An 18,108-nucleotide genomic window follows, 5' to 3' on the forward strand; every position below is an offset into this window, starting at 1 on the left:
AGGATAGGTACTTAAGAATGTCAGAAGTGAGAGCTTATTATGGGTTGTGATGAAATTTAATGACAGAGTAATGACTGATTTTAAGCTTGACTTAAAGTCTCAACATGTTTTGCATCACTAAGACACAAATTACTATATTAAATTAAATTGGAAAAAAGTATTTTTAGAATATGTAGTTTTAAAATAGCATTTTAGTTTTTAATTAATGTTAATGCCCCTTGTTACTGCTAGAATCAGTTGAATTAACATAGGGAATTAAACAATTTATCAGTTATAAATACAAAATTAAATCATATAAGTACTTATACCTATATTCCTTTTACCTGTTTAGGTACAGAAATTTGCTGGTCTTTTTTACCACTGTATCACCAATATTAGGAGATATTTTTTCTATGCTTTTGAAACTCATTGAATATTGAGTGAATGAAGGAAGGACCCATATTAACTCCATTCAAAACTTAAATTTTTTAAAAAGCAAGTACATTATAAGTTTTATTTCTTGGCTTAATTTTATGAATCAATTTTTTTGACAGTTAAAAGACTGCAATGTCATTGCAACAAAGTTAGTTCTGATATTGGATGACTTATTATGGGTTTTAACGGATTCTCAGTTGAAGGCTATGGTGCAGTACGCAAAGTCTCTTAGTGAAGCAATAGAAAAATCAACAGAACAAAGGAAGAGTATGGCTCCTGAACCGACACAGGTAAGCTGTTAACAGGAAAAAACAAAACCTTACTTTACGTGTTAATGGTTTAAAAATCAGAATGGATAGTTTTATGTGAAATAGATTGTAATACTCATTGAGTCCAAGATTCTCCTTGTATATCTTATTATATACTTTTACATACTTGATACCTATATGAAAACATGTATTAATTGTATTTCTATCTCTATAGTTCTTATTTGTTTGGAGGTAGGTCTGTATTAGGCACTAGAGTTAATGATAACAAAAATCCTTGATATCTCCTTTCAGGAAGTTAAAAATATACAATTTTCAAATTACTAAAGTAAAGACAAAAGGGAAAAAACCCCTGGGGAATGATAGTCCAGGGTAGGGGGTGAGAATTAATAATGCAGAAAGTGGAAGCCCTGGGGAATTGCTGCAGTTGGACACAAAACCGTAGAGTTGTCTGACAGCTGGTGCACAGATGGAAGAAATACAGTGACCACTTTCTTAAAATTAGAAGCTGTCCCTGTTTTGTCTGAAGAGTAAAGGTTTTCTAGAAATCTTTCCCAGTACTAAATTCTGAGAATTTAACATGAAAATGTTAGTAGAAGGAATGTTGAAAATCCCATTGTATAGTGTTTTTTGATAATTTTATAAAGAGTACAATTGAATTTTTACATTAAATGTCAGTCGAGGAAAATGAATCAGGAGGCTTTGCCAGACTTGAATAATGAAGTTTTATTCAGGGATCTTAAATAAACTGCAACTTGAGAAACAGTACCAGGCCGTGCCTAGAGAGTTCAAAAGCAAGAGAGAAGTTGAGAGCTTTTATAGTAAAAAACATACTTGAGAAGAACCATTTCTCCATTCTTAGCTTCTGGGTTGGTGGAAAAAAGGTAATCTTTGAGATGCCGGGTGGTCTGGACAATGAAAGTCTTTCCTAAGTATGTCGGGTGGATAATGGATACGTTTGGTCCCAAGTTCTTCAGATTGTGATCTGTAGGATTTATGTACATCCAGGCATTGACCCACAGCAAGAAGTTTGAAAGTTATGCCATCAGGCTAGTTCAACTAAAATAAAATAGTTTCTTGATAATTCTGGTCACTCTGATTTAATTAATTTTGTTAGCTGACTATAGTGACTCTGTTTTGTTTCTGTGATCTTCCTCACTACCCTCAGTAAAAACTTAGGTGTTATTGTGAAATCATACTTCTGTGAAGCTACAGTACTTCTTTGGAAGCTGAGGAATATATTTCAGGTTTATAGCTTGGTGATTTGGCTTATACGTCAGAATGCACACATTTAGGCTTTCCCGTGTCTATCAAATTGGCATTATTTACAGCCTGCCTCCTTTGTCATAAGGTGTAGGGCTAGACACTGGGTATAAAAAACTGAATAGTGTTTGACCTGACCCTAAAAGATGTCAGAGTATAACTCAGAAGAAATCACTTCAGTTTAACATAAATGCTAGAGTGCAGAATTAAAAAGAGGGGTGAGGCGCAGAAGTTTTTAGTCAGCTGCTCACAAAGTTTGGAAAGATCTCACTAAGGATGATGAAATTAAGTCTTAAAATGCATAGGTGTTTATAGGTAAGGGAAAGGGTATTTCAGATGAGGAAAAAGAATCTGCAAAAGTGTGGTGATGTTAAAGAGCATGATAAAGATAAGGAGTTTGGTGTTACTAGAGCAGTGATTTTGAGAGCAAGCTACATGTGCCGGTGGGATATATAACTGTCCAGGTTTTAGGAAATCGGGGACCTCATCTTCCTTTTGATGCGTACTCTTTCTTAAACTTGGTCTACCTGAGAATGCTTTTGTGTTAAGATGCCAGACTGACTCCCTTTCCACAATTACTCTTATTCTATTTTACAGTGAAAGACATTTTTCTTATTTGTTCTTATTCTTACTGTAATGAATTTGTCCAGCAAGCAAAACATAACAAAACAAAACAAAACAGCGTCTGGAAACAACACAGGCAATTTGAAATATTGCTGTGCTTATCAGAAGTGAATAACCAGGGGTAAATAACAAGTTAGGTGATTTTCACTTGTTCACTTTCAACACATTTGAAGGAAGACCTAATCAATGTCAGTTTTTAGGTTATTAAAAATAATTTTTCATCATTATTTTGTGAATGTTAGAATGTAGCTTGAAGGAGTTGAAAGAATAATGTTACATTGCTAAAACAAAACTTACTTTATTCCAATCTACCTGTTTATGTGATCCAAGTTTTTCAGAGCTTTTCACCATAAAAACAAATAGGTAGAGAATTGATGGTAAGCCCCGTGTCATTCTACCAGTAATATTTATTCAATAAAAATTTGTCATAATTTTCTGGGAACAGAGCACTGGACTGTAGCAACGAATAGAACTTTCCTGGGCAGGTAGTCTGGGTTTAGTAGAAGAGTGTGGTGACCACAGCATGACATGTGTTATATGTTGAAGAATTTGGAATTTTTTCTACAGCCATGTTGTAGCTCATGGAAGTTTTTAAATAGGAAAGGACAGTCAAATATGGCATGGGGGTACTGTAGAGAATGGACAGAAAAAGAAATGTCAGAGGAGGGGTGGACTTGAACCTCCGGTAATAGTTTTAAAGAAGAAATATAAGCTAAATTGGTGAGATTAGCAGGGTCTTTTCATCAGTTGAGGGTGAAGAAGAGGAACAGTTGAGGACTTTTCAAATCAAAATCGGTAGTTTCATTAGCCAATAATGGGATTGCACAGAAAGAAACAAGTTTGATTAAGGAAGGGAAAGCTAAGAAAAGTAAGGAGTTCTTTTTTGGAGTTGAAAAACAATTAGAGAAGTATAGGAGGTAATATTTTACAATTTTGCCATCATAGACATGAATAGTGGTCTGTTAAAGCTTGCAGTGATGATTTAGATAGCTTAGGGTGTCATTAATGGAGATGGTAGTTGAAATTAAACAATAGACAAGGTGTTGATGTTACCATAGCTCTTGTTTATACAATGTGCAGGTATGTTTATATAAAATAGAATACAGATTGGGGAACTAGATAAAGGTACAGGAAAACTAGGAAACTAGGAAGAAGCATAAAATTCTATAATCTTACCATTATAACAAAATAAATGTTAGCATTTTGAGGTATTTTCTTACAGATTTTTCTGCCTAGGCATCTCCATTTTCCCTCTAGTTTTGGTAAAGATGTAGTAAGTGGATATATACAGTGTTCTTCCATGTTGTTAGTCTTTGTAATTACTATTTTTTTGGTCTCTGTAATACTTAACTTCAGCATTCACATTACCGTGGAGTTTCTTCCTTGGCTGGTGGTTGTCACATCACTACTTCAGGCAGAATGAAGAACGGGTTAGAGAGTGAAGTAGTTACAGCTCAGCTTTACAATTTGTGAGCCAGCTCTTAACATAAATATTTGCTTATCTTGATCCTTTCCTTCTGTAAGAGAGAAGGAGGACTACATTCAGAATTATTAACCGCACAGCAAAAGAGTTTATCGTGACCTGCTTTTTTCTCCAAACTCCTGAATCTACCACAGTATTAAGAGAGGGGTTTGTAGAGAGACAAATGTTTGTTTTTTTTTAATTTGTGTCAGTATTTTCTTGATGAATAAGAGAGAAAACATGATTAAAGAAATACAGGAGAGTGTTTGCTTTCAAAATAGTGTTATTATAGATATAAATACTAATCTCTTAATGTTTTAAAGTAGATAGGGAAAAACTTAAGAATGGTTTTTCTGATGGAAATGAGTTTTAACAATCAAAAAGTTTTACTTGAGCCCCTAATATTATGTTTTGTTTTTTAAAATTATATCTTATTGATTGTGCTGTTATATTTGTCCTGATTTTTCCCCCTTTGCCTCACTTCCACCCAGCACCCCCCCCAACTTCATCAGGCAATTCCCTACACCATTGTTCATGTCCATGGATCTTGTGTATCAGTTCTTTGGCTACTCCATTTCCTATACTGTACATTCCCATGGCTATTCTGTAATTTCTGATTTGTACTTCTTAATATTCTCACTGCCTCACCTATTCCACCACAGCCCACTCCCACCTGGCAACCATCAAAATGCTTTCTGTGTCCATGATTCTGTCTCTTTTCTTCCTGTTTGCTTACTTTGTGTTTTAGATTCAGTTGTTGATAGATTTGTATTTATTGCCATTTTATTGTTCATAGTTTTTATCTTCTTCTTCTTAAATAAATCCCTTTCACATTTCATAGATTATTGGTCTGATGATGATGAACTCCTTTAGTTTTTTCTTGTCTGGGAAGCTTTTTATCTGCCCTTAGATTCTAAATGATAGCATTGCTGGGTGGAGGTCCCTGCTGTAGGTCCCTGCTTTTCATGACTGAGTATTTCTTGTCAGTCCCTTCCCTTCTTTTGAGAAATCAACTGACAGTCTTATGGGAACCCCCCTGTAGGTAACTACTATTTTTCTCTTGCTGCTTTTAAGATTCTCTCTTTTATCTTTAACCTTTGGCATTTTAATTATGATGTGTCTTGGAGTGGGCCTGTTTGTGTCCATCTTGTTTGGGACTCTGGGTTGAGCCTCTGGTATTAATGGCTTCACATTGAATATAGGTTTCATTTTCAAATTCTATATAGTTTTTGAGTTTGAGTTTTATTCCTATGTAATTGAGAAAATATTTAAGGAAAACTGAGTTATTGATATAAAAGAAAACACATTAGCGTATTTTTTAATACTTTATTCTTACAACTATATTAAGTCTTATTGTTTGGGAAGTTTCAAGCATATAACTTGCAGTGATGATGCAGTTTTGAATCTTTTAGAGCTCTACAGCAGCCCCGTCTACGCAGCAGGTGAAGACACCACAGACTTCAAATGCTCCTGATCTGAATGACGCAATTGTGAAGCTATTCAATGACTTTGATGTTAAAGAAACCTCCCATCATTTAGTGATTTCTCATCTAGATCTACACATATGTGATGATATTCATGCTAAAGAAAAAGGTAATTCAAGCTGCTTATTTTAAACTATTTTGTTTTTTCTAGAATTTACTGTAAAATTGGATTATTATATGTAATATATAGTATGTACTGTAACCGGTTATAATGTTGTCATTCATAAGAGACACATGCCTGAAAGGTATAATGTTCAACGTCATAGATTGCAGTACGTACATCAAGCTCCATAGAGACAGTGCTGGGGCAAGTGTGAGCTGGCCCAGCACTGAGCAACTCTGCTTCCTGTGGCAAAGTAGTTAAACCTGGGCAAAGGAGAACTTAAAAGACGAGAGGCAAAATGCCATTGTATGCTTTCTTATGCAAACTTGCCAGTAGGAGCACAAGAAGTAGTACCCAGGTGCTTTAGTCAGCTTCTCAGAGTTTTCTAAGAAGGGTTCATAGAGGTGTAAGACCATGTGTGCTAAAGAGAAAAACATTTGAAGACGTGGCAAAGGTGGACAAGGCCTGTTTTGAAAGAGAAAGGAAAACTTATATCTCTCCTAAAAGGGCAATAAAAAAGAAGTTCAAAGATCCCAATGTAACCAAGAGGCCTTCTTCAGCCTTTTTGTTGTTTTGTTCTGAGTATTGCCCCAAAATCAAAGGAGAGCATCGGGCTTATCCGTCTGTGATGCTGTGAAGAAGCTGGGGGAGATGTGGCGTCACACTGCTGCAGGTGACAAGCAGCCTGATGAAGGTGGCTGAGCTAGAGGAGAACTACGGAAAGGATATTGCTGCTTACCAAGGTAAAGGAAAACCTGATGCTGCAAAAAGGGAGTTTTCAGAGCTGAAAAAAGCAAGAAAAAGAAGAAAGAAGGGAACACAAGGATGATCAAGAGGAGGAAGAAGATAAAGAAGATGATGAGGATGAGTTGGTTCTAGTAGTTTTTTTCTTATTTATAAAGCATTTAACTACCCTTCTACACAATTCACTCCTTTCAAAGCCTTATATTGAAATACAAGGCTGTGTAAGATTTGTTTTTAAACTGTACAATGTCTTTTTTTATATAGTTAACATAGTACTGAATGTGTCTTTAGATACCATATGGTGGTATTTTCAGTAGCCACTAACCTTGCTTGGTACAAATGGGGTTTGTAAATTGGTATGAAATTTAAAATAGGTTCTTATTGGTGCACATTACAAATTAGTTATATATGGGGATGGTAGATTTTTCATTTTCAGTTGTCTCTGGTGCAGCTTATATGAAATGTTTGTTAACTGAACACCACTCTGTAATTGCAAAAAAAAAGTTACAACTGTTCCGTTGACATTCTGAATACTTCTAAATAAATACAGGTTTTTTTAATTGAAAAAAAATTATGTATTGGTATGACATTTTATTTTGCTTTAATAAGTAAGTACTTAAGTATAATTAATTGTTAGCTATCAATGCCAATAAAATTAGATTTAAAATATCAAAGACTGAGTATATGACATTCTTGGAGAATGATGGAATATTAAACTTGCCTTTGAATTAACTTTTCTATAATTTCTAAATCATCCATAAATGAAATTATTGTCCATACTCAGTTTATAGTTTGCACTTGTGTTTTCAGCATGGTGGTTCATAGTTTTCTGACCCCGAGTGCATGTAAACACACTTGTGGAGCTGTTTGACATTTCTGGTGTCTCCTCCTCCCAGTACTCTAAAGTTTGATTAGGACGCTAAATTTCAGTTAAGAAGTTTTTTTCTTCTTTTCTATTCGCTTTTGTTTCTTTAATTTTTTTATTATTAAATACTTTTGAATTTTATGTTTGTTCAAGTGCAGTTTTCTGCCTTTTCCCCCCACCCCTCCTACCACCCCTGCCATCCCCACCTACCTCTCCTGTTTCCAACCACCCGTTGTGGTTGTTTTTGTCTGTGTGTCCTTTAAAGTTGTTTCTATAAACACTTCACTCTTTTCCCCCCATTATCCCTTCCCCTCTCCCCTCTGGTTACTGTCAGATTGTTCTTAATTTCAATGTCTCTGGTTATATTTTGCTTGCTTGTTTGTTTTGTTGATTAGGTTCCAGTAGAGGTGAGATCATAATGGTATTTGTCTTTTACTGCCTGGCTTATTTCATTTGCTCTCCAGTTCCATCCATGCTGTGACAAAGGGTGGGATCTCCTCTCTTTCTGCTGCATAGAATTCTATTGTGTAAATGTACCATAGTTTTTTCATCCATTCATTTACTGATTGGCACTTAGGTTGCTTCCAGCACTTGGCTATTGTAAATTGTACTGCTATGTTCTGCATAGGTTCTTCTGGATTGGTGTTTCAGGGTTCTTAGGATATAATCCTAGCAGTGAATTGCCGGGTCCAAAGTCAGTTCCATTTTTAGCTTTCGTTTTAAAACAGTATGGAATTTACTGTTTTCCATAGTGGTTGCGCCAGTCTGCAATCCCTTCAACAGTGCACTAGGATTTCCTTTTCTCCCCAACTTCTCCAACACTTGTTTATTGCTTTGTTAATATCCATTCTCACTGGTGTGAGGTGGTATCCCATTGTGGTTTTAATTTGCATCTCTCTGATGGCTAACAATGCTGAGCATCTTTTCATGTATCTCTGGGTCCTCTGTATGTCCTTGGAGAAGTGTCTGTTCAAGTTCTTATTTAGTAGACAAAAGTAACAGGGTAGCAGGAAGCTCTTCTTGGTCACTTTGAAAACCTGTGCTCCTCTCATCTAAATTCTAGGGCATTTTTCTGTCAGAGAGTGTCCCTGGTCCATAAGTGTGGGAAGGGTTCAGTAGATGGTCCTGTCTCTAGGACAGAGGCTTTCAGATTTTGGTGAGCATGAGGATCAAGCTGAAGATTTTTTAGAAATGGAATATTTGACCTATGTTCCTCAGACTGAAATCAGAATCTCAGCTATGAAAATTGTTGCTCTGGAGCAAAAAGAGAAATAAAAATAAGAGAAAGAACTCATGGATAGGGAGGGACAACAGTGTGGTGATTACTGTGGGGAGGAGGATGGAGGAAGTGGAGGAAAGATAGAAAAAGAAAAAATTGTTGCTCTGGACTTTTAAAGCCTAGAGTGAATATTGAGACTGATCCTGGATAATTAGCAATAGAAATGATCTTGCCTTCATCATTTAAGGCTACCAGCTCAAAAAGTAGAGCATAAAAGGTAAGGAAGATTTGGAATATGGAGGTGGTTTATTGTCCTTCCTTTGTTCACCTTTGTGTCATTTGGCATAGTCGGTGATTTGGAAGGAAAATCTAAAAAATTAGAACAAACCAAAATAACAAAATGAGAGGTCATGGTTAAGTAATAAGCACAAGAACAGAGAAAACTGTTTTCTAAGTTGTTTGACATTCCTTACTTTCATATTCCCTCAGAGAATAAGCTGTATGATGTCATTTAAGAGAAAGCCCGTCAACCAAAATATCTTCACCATTGTACAGATCTGTAACTAGTTCGCTGCTGTTCTGATGAAATACAGAAAGTTCTGAAAGGTTTTTCTTTTTAGGTTTGTGAAAAACTTATTTGCTGGAAAAACTTGACCTAAACAAATACATTGTTATTCATCATCTTTATTTTACCCATTAGTGTAAATATTTGAGTTTTGGTGGAATTACTTTTTAAAAAATTATTTAGTGCTGTCTCAGAATCTGCTGGAGGTGTTATATGATAACCGTGTGTATATATTCTTTTTCATAAAATATTTTTAAAATTCTGAATTCTGAAACATTTGGTTCTGGTTTTTTTTTTTTTTGTTTTTGTTTATTTTTAATTGGTAAAGAGTGAAAAAGTGACTCATCTTTATTTTTCCCAGTGGGGTTCAGGTGCCTTATCATGATTTAGAAATAACCTTTCTTCCGCTGCATCAGTAAGGGTGTTGGGCTTTGAATTAAATTCCATGTCCAGTGTTTTGAAAGGAGTGGTTGTAGATCTGTATTAGAAATTCTACTAGTTGAATAAATTAGAGTTAGCAAATGAATAAACAGAGTGTGTGCATAGCTGTGTCTTAATTTGTACTTGATTTGCCTCTACTGTTTTAAAATTTGATTTTTATGTTGGAGTTACACTGACTTATCTACCTCTAATCTTAATATAGCTATGTGATCTTGGACAACTTAACCACCCTAATAGACTCAATTTCTCTTCAGTAAGAGGCAAGATGATAGAATGTAGTAACAAATGTTTCTAGGGTTCAAAACCAATTCTACACTTACTGGTTATGTGAGTTTCACCTATTTTACTTATTTGTGTATCAATTTTTTTATCTAAAAAATGAACATAATAATAATGTTATCTAGCTCATAGGGTTGTTATGAAGAACAAATGAGTAAATATACCTAAATTATTTAAAATAATGACTGACATATTGTTAAGGCTGTAAATATAAAAAAGGTGTACTATTGCATCCTAATTTTTTAGCCTATTGCTTTGCAATTGATAAGGGCTTAATACTTATCAAATTGAATTGCATTTCCTAAAATCCTTAATGTGTTATACATGATAACAGAGAGACATGTATTATTGCTTAGAACATAGGTATGGTAAATTATTTCTGATATTTGCTTAATATTCTTTTCTTTTTCTCTCAAATCCATTTTTCTCTTTTCCCAGAGTCAAATAGACGTATCACTGGAGGAGCTATGCAACTATCTTTTACACAGCTTAGTATAGATTATTATCCTTACCACAAAGCAGGTGTGTATAACAGTTTTTTTTAAATACATAAATCTTGCTTTCAATTTATATAGCAAATTTATTTCATTTGTTTTATTTTCATTTTAATTTAATTTTAAAAGCAAAAAGAGATCAAAACATTTGCTATTTTCCCCCATAGTATCTTACCAAGAAAATATAATTGCCATAGAGAATATTCATTCATTTTTATATTGAGGTTTATATAGATTGTTAGAAAGTATAATTGTTAAATATTGGCAATATTGTAAATAACTAATTTAAAAGCTTTTAAAAAATATTTTATTTATTTTTAGAGAGAGGGGACGAGAAGGAGAAAGAGAGGGAGGGAAACATCTGTGTGGTTGCCTATTGCATACCCCCTCCTGGGGACCTGGCCCACAGCCCAGGCATGTTCCCTGACTTGGAATTGAACCAGCAATACTTTGGTTTGCAGGCCAGTACTTAATCTACTGAGCCATACAAGCAAGGACGAATTTAAAACTTTTTAAAAATGAGAACACATATTTGTGCTATTTTGTTAATTGTGACAAATTTATTAATATGTTTGAATTTTTAAGTGATATATTTAGATATTAAAAACTCAAAAATATGTAAAGCCAAAGGGTAACAGTGAATTTTTGCTAAGATGTAGGAGTCCATGAACTAGCTTTTAAAAACTTTTTAATATTTTCTAAATTTTATCAATAAATAAGATTTAATAGGGTTCTTAAATATTGATGGATTCTTTATCCCAAATAATAAAAAACAAAAAGAATGTGCACTTATGGCCAAATTAAGTACTTTGACCTTATACCCCTCTCTGCATTTTGGTGGCATGTGGCTTTTTGTTTTTAATTCACACAAATAACTATAATGAGTTTTCTGGGTTACGTAAAAATACCTAAAATATTTTTAACTATGGAAATAATTTGTATTGGAAAGTAAAACTTTCAGTTATAAAGTAGATGTTATTTTCTTAATCTTTTTATATACATATTACTTTCCTTAGTTGTTACAGAGAAACCTAATATCCTGATGTCTATCTTGAGAATTCTTATTTATTTCTTCAGTTTTTAAATAATCCTTATCACTTTTATGGATAAGTTTGTTAGTCACTTTATAGTAGATCTTTGATGAAAAGACTGTTTTCTTTGATGGTTGAGCGTTCAGTGAACGTTCACTAGCAATGCTGCTTCTAATTGAAACTTTGAGTGATGTCTTACCATAGGTAGGGTGTGGAGAGAAACCCTCCCTGGTTATTTCCTTTTGACTTGCTTTCCCTCTGTTCTGTGTTTGCTCATCTTTTCTAGGAAAGTTAAAATCTATAGTTAGCAAAGGCTGTAAATTTATTGGAAAATTGAAGAGTCTCTTGAGAATATGAAGAAATCTGATTAGAAGCGTAACAGAATAAATTGTGTACTCTTCAGTGAAGTTTTTTGCTATTCATTTTACAGGAGATAGTTGTACTCATTGGATGTATTTTAGTGATGCAACCAAGACAAAAAATGGATGGGCCAATGAATTGTTACAGGAATTTGAGAGCAACGTTGAGATGCTTAAACAGGCTATAAAGGATCATAATGTAGGTTCACCTCCTAAATCACCAACACATGCCTCTCCCCAGCACACACAAACAGGTATTTTACCTATAACAACATTAAGGCATTCCCCTAATACTAATTGTGTGTGTTCGTTTATATATATATATATATATATTTTCTGTAAATAAGTATTGTTTAATTAAATGTATAAAAAATCTACATTTTATTCAGACAAAAGGCATAGAATATTTTAGACTCTTTAATGACTAGTAGATTTCTCTTTTTAATAATTATTTCAGACAAAAGTTATATGGGAGTATCTTAAGTGTGATATGATTCCTGATTAAGGAATAATTATGAAAAGGTAATCATCACAATTTAACATTCCCGTATCAGTTTACATACAGTGTTTCTACATGTATTATGTCATTTGAGAAATCAGAGTTCATCTGTATTTCTAGTAGCTGTCATAAACAGTAAAAAAGCGAGTGTTAGAAAAAAAATGCAGTAAATTGAAAGGAGTTTTTGTTCCCCACAGAGAAAGATGCAGCTCTGAAAGGGACTTCCAGAACACCTTCAGTGTTATCTCAACAATCCAAAGCTAAGTTAATGTCTAGTTCCCTTGTGGTTAGGCTCGCGGATTTCAATATATATCAGGTACGTTTTACTTTTTAGATGAAATGTTCTGATGTAATACATTTAGTATCTCCTGCAACTCTTATAAACTAATGCCACCATTTTATTTAAGAATATCTGACCAGGTTTGTGAAATGCCTTAAATTAGGTAGGATAGAAAATATCAGTTCATTAATTTTTATGTGTATAGTTTTCCGAGATTAGCCACAGTGTGAGGTTAAGGTTACAGTGCTTTAGATTGCCAGATCTGCACAAGACTTCTGGTACCAACTGCAGGTTCAAGGGTTTCCATAAACTGCTCACAGATTCAGGAATTCACTGGAAAAATTCACAGAACTCGTTGAAATCAATCATACTCAGAGTCATAGTCATGAAAGGAAAGAATACAAATTAGAACCACCCACAGGAAGGGAACATAGAGAGGAGTCTGGGAGGGTTCTAAATTCAGAACTTACTTTTCCTCAAGACACATTAGCCTCCCAGCATGGTTGTATAACAGTATGTGTGAACTATTGCCCATCTAGTTGAATTCAGTCTCTAGGTGGATTAATACCAGGTGCCCCAAGGTGTCCAACTTATAAACACTACTGTGGCAAATTTGGCCAGTCCCACTCTGAGACATCTTGTGAGCATAAGCTATTACTTGCGGCCCCAGGGGTCCACCATGAATACGAAATTCCAGTAGTTTAAAATTACTTCCCAGGAGCAGAGACAAAGGCCAGACCTCTCTTTGTAGTCCAGATTCCGTATTACACAATTGTTTTAATGGAAGGAAGTAGAATACCTTTTGCTTTATTGAACTACCATGTATTAGCTGTACTGTGAACATAATTTTATAGCCAAGATCTCTATGTCCCATTTACAACTAAAAATCTTACTCGGGCTGTAATCTGACCATATAGTTTAACCTCACAGTTTATGAGACTAACACAATAGAATCTGTTATGATTCTAATGTAACTCCTTAACAGTTAATGAGGAGTTACATTTATACAGTCCTAAAATTATTTCAGCCTATTGATGTCATCAAGGCTGACGTGGCCCCCGGTGAAAATGAGTTTGACAGCCTGCAATATAGTCTATGACTTATTTTTAAAAAATAAAAGAAAGGATTTCAGATGTGTGTTAGCATTTATGAATTACTTTTTTATTTTGATAAACCCATGCCTTTGAGACTTAGTTTTATATGAAAAGTTTTAATTTTAATAGTGGTTTTCAACTGGGGCCAATTTTGTTCCTCAGGGGACTTTGGGGGACTGGTCTGAGGACAATTTTGGTTGTCACAGTTGGAGGGGGTAGCTGCTGACACTGGTGGGTAGAGACCAATGATTCTGTTGAACATTCTACAATGTACTGGACAGCCTCCACAATGAACACTTATCTGGCCCAAAATGTCAGCAGTGTCAATATTGGGAAACCCTGGTTTAACAGTTATTGTGCTATTGCTTCCTTTTTTACATTCTGTATGTAATGTGTCTCATTTCAAGCAGACTTTAAATTATGAGATTTAATAAATTCAAATGGTAATGAGTTATAATATCAAATGATTGAAGGTGAAATATAGTAAAGAAATCCCACATACACAAATATACCAAAACAAAACAAAAGTAACCAGGAGACAATAAAATGGTATGTTCATTCCATCTTGAATAACTTATTAACTATTAAAGGAAAAAGTAAGCTGTTATCTGTAAAAATAACTTGATACTTTGAGTTGGAAAGGATTCATTTCCATATAGAGAGAAAAACTTCTTGATTAGATAACATAAGAAGGTGGCTTAAATTTATAAAGACTACAGATAATTGAAAGGTTTGAGTAGCAATTTATACAAAACAAACCATCGAAAAAGCATTTTACTTTGTATGAGAAATACACGTTTGTTGAATGAATGAAAAAAATAACCTTGAGATGCATCTCTGGGTCTACTGAGTAAGCATAAATGAATGAAATTGATAAAACTATTAGTTGAACTTTGGGGGAAATTAGTATATACATTTTTAATGTAATTATAAATTATCAGTTTTGGGAATAACCTTAAAACTAATAGTTCTTTTTGGAAAAATACTTTAAACTGTTTAAGAGGCATTTATAATTGTATTACTTTTATTAAATATACATAACAATTTGTCATCTTAATCATTTTTAAGTGTATAATACCTTGGCGCTAAGTATATTCACATTGTGCAACTCTCATCACTGTCCATCTTCATAATTTTTTTGTCATTTCAAACTGAAACTCTGTATATAACTATATTATTTCTCATAATAAAGAAATTTGGGTAGAGAATTATTGTCCAGTACATAGTGGAGAAGCATTCTAGTCTTGAGGACTTAAAACTATGTCCAGACTCTGTTGTTTACTTATCTGCTTTATCTTACAGAAATATTCTATCTGGTATTTTAAGGCTCAAAATAATAAGTTTGCAAGGAATGTTGTATAGAGTTGATTTTTGTAATTGATAAGAATCCAAAGAGGGGACTGTTTTCTGACTAGTTAATTTAAAAATAATTTAGTGTTCACCCTGACTGCTGTGGCTCAGTGGGTTGGGAGTCACCTGCAAACTGAAAGGTTGCTTTTTAGATTCCCAGTCAGGGCACAGGCCTGGGTGGTGGGCCAGGTCTGGAGCGGGGTGCACAGCTGGTGAGTGTTTCTCTCGCACACCGATGTTTCTCTCCCTCTCTTTCTCCTTCTCTTCCCCCCCTCTTTAAAAATAAATACAATCTTTAAAAAAAATGCCCAGTAAAAATAATGTGCAGTTAAATATATAATAAAGTTTTTATTTGAAGTTAACCATTAATTAATTATTGGAAGCAATTTTTAATACTTTGAAGTGATGTCTGTGTTGCATAAATTCTTTGGAAAGGGCCTTATTCAGTGTTACCTTAGGAAACTTAATTATTTTTTCAGGTCTCTACAGCAGAACAATGTCGCTCTTCCCCGAAAAGTATGATTTCGTGCAATAAAAAATCCCTGTATCTTCCACAAGAGATGTCAGCTGTCTATATAGAATTCACAGAATATTATTATCCTGATGGAAAGGATTTTCCAAGTAAGAGGATTTCCTATTTTGTTATTATTTGTCCATTACTAGGGAAGTTTTTTTTCTTGCAAAATTTTTCACTTTTATAAATGTGAAAAAAATAAAAAGTCCATTGTTCTTTACTCTTGTTATTGTATGTGGTATACAACTCTAGGATAGCGTTTTCATGTATTATTTGTTCATATGTTCTTTTCTCTCGCTAGCTTGTAACACACTTGATGTCAGGAATTATGTAGAATTCACACTTCCTTTTATCACCAAGTTTTGACACATTTTTATACTTAGTAGCTGTTTGTTTAGTTATGCCATTTATAGAATAAGATTTTCCTTTAGTAAAACTTCATTTATATTTCTGCTGTATAAAATAATACACTGTATTTCATTGAAGAAATGAATAATGATGTTATCCCTTTAGCTCCAGAGAATTCTTCAGGCTGGTTTTTAATACCCATATAATATACCTTGGACAACTTTTAGCACTTTAGTTAGAAACACTGAATTACATGAATTTTTATTTGTAAGCTACTTTGGCTGCCTAAAGTTAAAATGCGGATGTATTTGTGTTCTCTGAATATTAAAATTCTGTGCTACTTGTCTTGGTTTCTCTGGGAGTCCTTCAAACTAAAATTTGTACTTGTTTATGTGGTACCTTTTTCATTATTATAATTAAAAATGGAAGTTGAGGGAAAAAGTGTTTAAATGAAGTAGGTTATGTTATTTGGAAGACAGAAATGTTATGTCCTCTCTTAAAAGTGGAACTCCAGGATCGGTTGGCCTACTTTGCCCATTTGTTTAATATTGACTTAATGTAGGCTCTTAGTTTCAAAGGGAATTTCTGATGCTCATGCCTTTGCTGTTATCTAAAAAGAAGGTAGCCTGGAAATTACTTTGGAGAAACAAATATGGAACTGTTTTACTGCTTTAATTTTTGTTTTGTGCCAGACTTTTAGAATCTAATCCTTACCATTTTTGCCTTTTAGCAGTCTTGTATATTTCTCACTTGTTTGTTTCTTCTACCTTCCTGACTAAAATAATGAGAAAATTAAGATAGATTAAATATTTGCTCAGCACCTTATGAAGAGTAAAACGGCACAGCTAAAACTCAGCATGGGTCTTTTAAATACAAATTCATCCCCCCCCACACACACACACACTGTTTTCCCAGGGACATTCACAGCCATTTTTCTGTAACTGGGTAATCCTGTTGTCTCCAGCCCTCCCCCACACTCCCCAAATTGTTTTCCTTAAATAATGCGTTGTTCAACTAGCGACTTTTCTTCACAGTTAAGACTAGTTTCTGGGATTTCTGACTTCTAATTCAGGTTTATTTCTATCAGTTTTTTAATGTGTACCAGAGGAATTATCCCATTCTATAATCTATACATTTTTTGCCAGATAAAAATATAAATTTTTTCCCTGCAGTGTAAATCCTAGCCCCCTAGATACCTAGAAGTGGATGTTTTAACTCTTTTTAATTTAACTTTTTATTATGGAAAATTTTCAAACACACACCAGTGTAAAGAGGGCTGTATGTTGAATCCCCATCTGTAGGCATTCATTTTTAATCCTCATGTTTCATCTCTGTTAAGTGATTCAACTTTAAAAACATAACTTTTAAAATAATTATAAATGCAATATGTTAATTATATTATAAAAAAGAAAATACCCAAAATAAAAAATGCCCATGAGCCTATAATTTCGAGACTACTCCTCCTAAAACTTCAGTGTATTAGTTTGCTAGCACTGCCATAACAAAGAGCCACAGACTGAATGGTTCAAACAACAGAAGTTTATTTCTTCACAGTTCAGGAGGCTGAAAGTTCTCAATCATAGTGTGGGTGGAGTCGCTGCCTCAGAGACCTCTCTCCTTGGCTCATTGATGGTCATCTTCTCATGTGGTCTTTCCTCTGTTTGTGTCTGTTTCCTAATCTCTTCTTGTGACACATACCGCATTGGGCCAGGGCCCACCCATAAGAACTCACTTTTACTGTAATTGTCTCTTTAAAAGCCCTGTCACCATATACAGCTGCATTCTGCGGTACTGGAGATTAGAACTTCAACATATCAATTTTAAGGGGACATAGTTCTGATTGTAACAATAAGTAGAGTGTTGTTAGTTCCATTTTTAATGTATGTTTCTTTTACATACTTGATTTACATCCTGTTTTTTTTCTTAATGATATGAGCATATTTCTGGTTTCTACAAGTTCATTTTAAATGTCTTCAATAGTCACATAGTAATCTATTTCATAAGTTGACCCCTATTAGAAACTGCATATTCATCTCTCTACTGCTTAGTCTATCAGGTTTCTTCCTCGGTCCATGATCTGCCATCAGGGTTCTTCTTTCCTTTTGTGCTCTAGCCTTGGGACTGCATTTGCTGTCTAGTCTTCTCTGCGGCTGTCATCATCACTTATTCTGTATTTGAGATTCTTCTTTCTTTCCATCCAGAGTGTGATGTGATCTCAGCATCCCACTTCCTTGCTATTTCCAAAATCAAGCATCTCTGTCTGCATCCCAATTGAATGTCTCCATTGGACTTGAATTACAATTTCTCTGCTTTCATGTCTGTCTCATGTGATAGTCTATGAACTTTTTTAAGGGAAGGAACCATGCCCTGTTTTTTAAAATGAATCTTTGTGCTTAACACAGTATAAAAG

The 18,108-nt window shown here is 34.2% G+C and overlaps 1 protein-coding gene across 3 annotated transcripts in view; it reads left to right on the top strand.

The window, feature by feature from the left end:
* Positions 1-18,108, top strand: part of BLTP3B (bridge-like lipid transfer protein family member 3B) — a 76,030-nt gene that overhangs the window by 33,214 nt on the left and 24,708 nt on the right. For all 3 annotated transcript variants that reach the window (XM_053661602.1, XM_037160170.2, XM_037160171.2), the window contains 6 exons: positions 534-704; positions 5,442-5,622; positions 10,168-10,251; positions 11,685-11,867; positions 12,310-12,428; positions 15,316-15,457. In XM_053661602.1, the coding sequence (XP_053517577.1) occupies positions 534-704; positions 5,442-5,622; positions 10,168-10,251; positions 11,685-11,867; positions 12,310-12,428; positions 15,316-15,457 (880 nt within the window). The remainder of the gene's footprint in view (positions 1-533; positions 705-5,441; positions 5,623-10,167; positions 10,252-11,684; positions 11,868-12,309; positions 12,429-15,315; positions 15,458-18,108) is intronic.

This window comes from Artibeus jamaicensis, unplaced genomic scaffold (assembly GCF_021234435.1).
Source record: "Artibeus jamaicensis isolate MK-2021 breed Jamaican fruit bat unplaced genomic scaffold, CSHL_Jam_final contig_233, whole genome shotgun sequence".
Classification (NCBI taxonomy): domain Eukaryota; kingdom Metazoa; phylum Chordata; class Mammalia; order Chiroptera; family Phyllostomidae; genus Artibeus; species Artibeus jamaicensis.